Source organism: Echinops telfairi, unplaced genomic scaffold, assembly GCF_000313985.2.
Source record: "Echinops telfairi isolate 266 unplaced genomic scaffold, ASM31398v2 ScPeMD7_2010;HRSCAF=2546, whole genome shotgun sequence".
In the NCBI taxonomy this organism is placed as follows: Eukaryota; Metazoa; Chordata; class Mammalia; order Afrosoricida; family Tenrecidae; genus Echinops; species Echinops telfairi.
The window spans coordinates 15,468,864-15,473,603 of record NW_022105908.1 but is presented as its reverse complement, the minus strand read 5'-3'; the positions used below and the strand labels follow the sequence as shown (position 1 = coordinate 15,473,603).

At 47.9% G+C, this 4,740-nt stretch overlaps 1 protein-coding gene across 3 annotated transcripts in view; it reads left to right on the top strand.

Moving 5' to 3' along the window:
- The window catches only part of PRPSAP2 (phosphoribosyl pyrophosphate synthetase associated protein 2), a 47,159-nt gene that overhangs the window by 11,242 nt on the left and 31,177 nt on the right, over positions 1–4,740 (top strand). For all 3 annotated transcript variants that reach the window (XM_004712966.2, XM_045293365.1, XM_045293366.1), the window contains 2 exons: positions 2,801–2,973; positions 4,232–4,347. In XM_004712966.2, the coding sequence (XP_004713023.1) occupies positions 2,801–2,973; positions 4,232–4,347 (289 nt within the window). The remainder of the gene's footprint in view (positions 1–2,800; positions 2,974–4,231; positions 4,348–4,740) is intronic.

The following is a 4,740-nucleotide window of genomic DNA, read 5'->3' as shown; positions in this document are numbered from 1 at the left end:
GCTCAGGAGGCTCTTCCAAGCCCTGCCTCCTTCAGAGCACTGCTGTCTGCCAACTGTAGGCTCTCAGCTGCCTGCACAGCAGTCGCCCCCTGCGGTCACCGCTGCCTTTGCCGTCGGCCTCATTCTGACCCTGTTCATTCTGACCCTGTGACCGTCACCTCTCTGCTACTGGGCCCCTACTGGGTACCTGTCATCCTTGACTCCAATTACAGCTCTTTTCAGAGGTTTCCTCCCCGCCCAAAGATCTCTGCGGGGTTGGCTGTTGATAGAAGTTAACCTTTGTCGTGTCTGCCCTCCCAGCAAAAACACCGACAGTTCCCCCGGTAGTTTCACAGTCTGCTTTTCTGACTAGCAACCGGGCAATTGCTGCAAAGTGAGTGAACGAGACCAATGACAGGGCAGACTGGCCCAACTCATCGTTTCTGGAAGAATTACAAAGCCAGGGCCAGAAGGGTCATATATATAAAGAAACCCCCATTGCCCTGTAATCTTACACCGCGTCTTTCATAGGTACTAAAAGTTGAAGAAATTCTTGGGGGAAAGAAAAATCGAAGTTAAGAAGATGCAGTCTATTAACTTAATTTTTCCCCGTCATTCAAACAAAACTTAATTATTTGTGTTTAGTGGCCTTGCCCCGCCCACAGAAAAATGGTGCTTGCGGGAGCGTAGCTTAGGGACTGGGGTGTGGGTCTGCTCACCGTTGAGTCATCAGCTCTGACCTGTCTGGCGGAATGCTTTCCTGAAAGACTCCCTTCACTCTCCAGGTGTCAGGCTTGCCCTGTGTTCGCAGAGCACCTGCTTCTTAATTGTTCTTCCTTTCCACTCCGTCGTTTATTACTAAATATTTCTGTGTCTGTTACACACTAGTCACTGTTGTGGGTGTGTGAGATGCTGTAATAATCGAACAAAGTTCTTATGGAGCTTCTTTCTCGAGGAGAAGCCATGTGATTGGTGTAACAGATAAGTGAGTTATCTAAGCTAGTGGAGAGCCATCAGTGCTGTGGGACAAAACCAGAATGCATATGCAGGCAGCGAGGCGTGATGGTGGTGAGAGGGTGGAGGAAAACTAAGCAGGGCAAGGCTCCTTTGGGTCAAATGGTCAAGTCGGGGAGGGAGTTGGTGAGACGAGAGCTGGGGAGGGAAGCAGAAGTAGCGCGAGTACACGCCTGGGGTGGGGTGAGCAGCAGTCTGAGGATTACCATGAACTGCAGAGAAGAGGGGGTGGGAGGAGCTGGGATGGGAGTGGATGTGGGGCTGGGTTGCAAGCGGCCTTGTGAACCGTTGTAAGACCTTTGGATTTGCTGTTGGCCAGATGGCAAACCAGAGTTGGGAGCAGGGAGTTCATGACCCAGCTTGCAGGGTAAGAAGGTCACGATGAGGGACTGTGGAGAGAACAGGGGAGGGGAACTCCAGGAAGAGCAGGACGAGCTATGAGAAGTGAGACTGGCTCAGACCAGGAAGGTCCTACTGTAGTAGTGAGTCTTGATACATTTCTGGTTAGGAGAGGCGGCAAGGAGGGCTGGAAGGTTTTCGTTCAACTGGAAGAAGAGTCTTGCCATCAGTTGTAGTCACAACGATCTTATGGGCCAGTAGGCTTTGGGGTCAAGGGAGGGAGAAAGAGCTAGACTTTGTTTGGGGTATGTTAGATTTTGGTTTGACTGGTAGACAGACATTCAAGTGGAACTGTCAAGTAGCATTTGAGTTTGTCAGACAGGAGCTCCGAAGAGAAGCCTGGGCTGAAGATACAGTCCCGAGAGTTGTCGGCCTAAGCTGGGTACGAGGAGAGAGTAGGAGAAGACGACCATGCGACCATGGGAAGAGGCCTGGGGCGACCCAGAATGAGAGCGTTGGGAGAAAGAACCCGTACATGCAAGCGGAGGAGCACCAAGCAGAGCAGGGGAAAGCCGAGCCGAGCTCTGGAAGGGAAGTCCGTCAAGGGCGGAGGATCGGATGTGTCAGGTCCTGCTGATGCATCCAAACAGACTTGACCTTTGGATTTAGCCATGATGGAGGTTGCTGAGGAATTTGCTCAAAACAGCTTTGGTGGCGTCACAGGGGCAACACTTTCCGTGGACGATCAAGTTTAGGAGGGCATGAGAGTTCAACTAGAGTGGGGATAACTCTTGCATTGTGATATAAAGGCTTCTCAGAAATGAGGAGTGGTCATAGACTTGCTTTTTTAATGGAAGAAGTAGCATTGTTTACAAGCTGGTGGATGTGACCTGATGGGGTATAGACAAACTGATGATGGAGGCAAGAGCAGGAGACGTGCCGAGGCAGGAGCCTGGGTACGAGTGCATCATTCCGTGACGAGGAAAGGCACGGCGGAGTTAGGAGGTGGCAGGTGCCAAGGGGGTGGGAGCCTGTGGGAGATCTCTACCTGGGCACTTTTCTCAGTGAGAAAGGAGGTAGAGTCGCTAGCTGAGAAGGGCTGTGAGAAAGAACTGGTGAGAGGGATTTCTTAGCTACTGTGTTTACTCCCAGGAGCTCTCGTGGCTCCGTGAGCTACTAACCACACGGTCAGCGGTACAAGCCCACCAGCTGCCCCACGGCAGTTAGATAAGGCAGTTTACTCCCGTAAAGATTTAAATTCCTGGAAACCCAGGGGGGCAGTTCTACTCTGTCCTATGGGGTCAGATGAGTCAGAATTAGCTCGATGGCAGTGAGTGTTTACTGTTTTTTATCCTCTGAGTCTCAGTCGAGGCAGGTGCAGCACATATCTGATGTTTTCTTGTGTTAGTGACAGTTTGACCACCTAGCTCACGTTCGTTGGGGGGTCTCTCTGTGTCTTGGGTTCCAGGGACGTGAACACCACCATCATGGAGCTCCTGATCATGGTGTATGCCTGCAAGACCTCTTGTGCCAAAAGCATCATCGGCGTGATTCCCTACTTTCCTTACAGCAAGCAGTGCAAGATGAGAAAGAGAGGTTCCATTGTTTCCAAGTTGCTGGCTTCCATGATGTGCAAAGCGGGTAGGAGTGGCGGAGAGTGGTGAATGGGTGTGTGTGTGGGGTGGGGTGGTGGGGGTGGTGGTGGTGGTGTGCCGGCAGTTTTATTTTTATTTTAGAAACGTTCAGACGTTGTCCTAGGGGAATCAGAATACTCAGCAGAGTAAGCAGACCAATGCAGCTTTTAAACACAAGTAGTTTATGTCAGGGAAATAAGGTAGTTGTCTTGCAGAGAAATCTTTTCCCCAACTCCCGAAAACACAGGAAATGAGAACTCCTTTAAAGTTTAGATTCCATCGACTAGTGATGATCATACTGAAGTCATTTTTAAGAGGAGAACAAGTCGTCTGAAGCAGCCACTTTTCATTTCAGCTCCCACTTTCCCAGGATGAGTAACATCTCTTGCCAGCCAAATGTGTTCTTTTATGTTCGGTATTTTCTCCTAGCTTAAAGAATGCTCCTAGCAGTCAGTGCATGTGCTGGTGTGTGTGTGGACGCATGTGCATGCACATGTCTGTGGATGATCAAAGAACGGCTGTCTCACAGAGCACTTGGACAGAGCAGAAAAGACTAAAGAATGAAGAAAACCTCCCTATATCACTACATTTTCACACAAGACACAGAAGAGGACATTTTCTTAATGTAGCAGCAGAAAGGAAACAGTTTGAGAAGCCTACGCCCTGGCACCCTGAGCAGGATGCCCATTGCAGACGCTGGCAAGGAGCGGTCTTCAGGGAGGGAGGAGCGTGCTCGCTCACGGAATCTTTTGGGAGGGTTTGACCCTCTCTTCTTGCTTGGCTCCTGGGTCACGAGGCTTGCGTTCTTGCTCTGATGGGCAAGTTTTGCCTTTAGATTTTTTTCTTATTAGCTTTTCTTAAGACTTTCCTGATGATCATTTCAAATATCCTTTTGCGAGGCAGTAGGGGTGTGGCTCTTCATTTTCGCCACGATCCGGGCCAGTGCTGTTTGTCTTAACCCCTTCAGACATGGGCCTTGCCAGGACCTGTTAAGGACAAAGGAGATGCAGTCTGCTCCAACAGAGCGATCAGAGACGTTGCCTCATCACGGGCCTCTTGGGTAGTTCCAGATTTAAAATCAGTGTGAAGATCGTGCATTTTCCAGGATTAAGAATTCTGAGAAATCAAGGTGCTGCATTTTTGTGATTGAAGAGTAATCCTTTCACAGTAATTTATTTTATGTAGTATTGTATTTTGTGTAGTGCTTATTTCATCCACTGTGATGGTTATTAAACTATATGCTTGTGTCTCCTTTATTTTCAAAGGTCTAACTCACCTTATTACTATGGACTTGCACCAGAAGGAAATTCAGGGCTTCTTCAATATTCCTGTTGATAATTTAAGAGCATCTCCCTTCTTGTTACAGTATATTCAAGAAGAGGTGAGGTAGCTCAAAACTTTTTAATTTTAACATCTGTTTATGGTTGAAAGATAACATCTGTTTCCTTGGGCTGCCCTCCTAAGAGATTAAAGCTTGATGTATTTTGATTACAGTACTGTTGTACTTTATAAACACTATTCAGTATATTTTAAAATTCTTAACCTGCCATTTATTATTGTGCTAAGCTCTTAAAACGGCTTTTTCTTCTTTTCCCCCCGTAGGTGCCTAGAATTAGATTACTTATGATCTAATGTATTAGTCTAGGTACTTAGGAGAAACAAATCCACAGCAACTCATGTATAAGAAAGAGTTTTATGTAAAGAAAAGGTGCATCACGAAAACATCCCAACCCAATGCTGCCCAAGCCCACAAGTCCAACATTAACCCATTAAC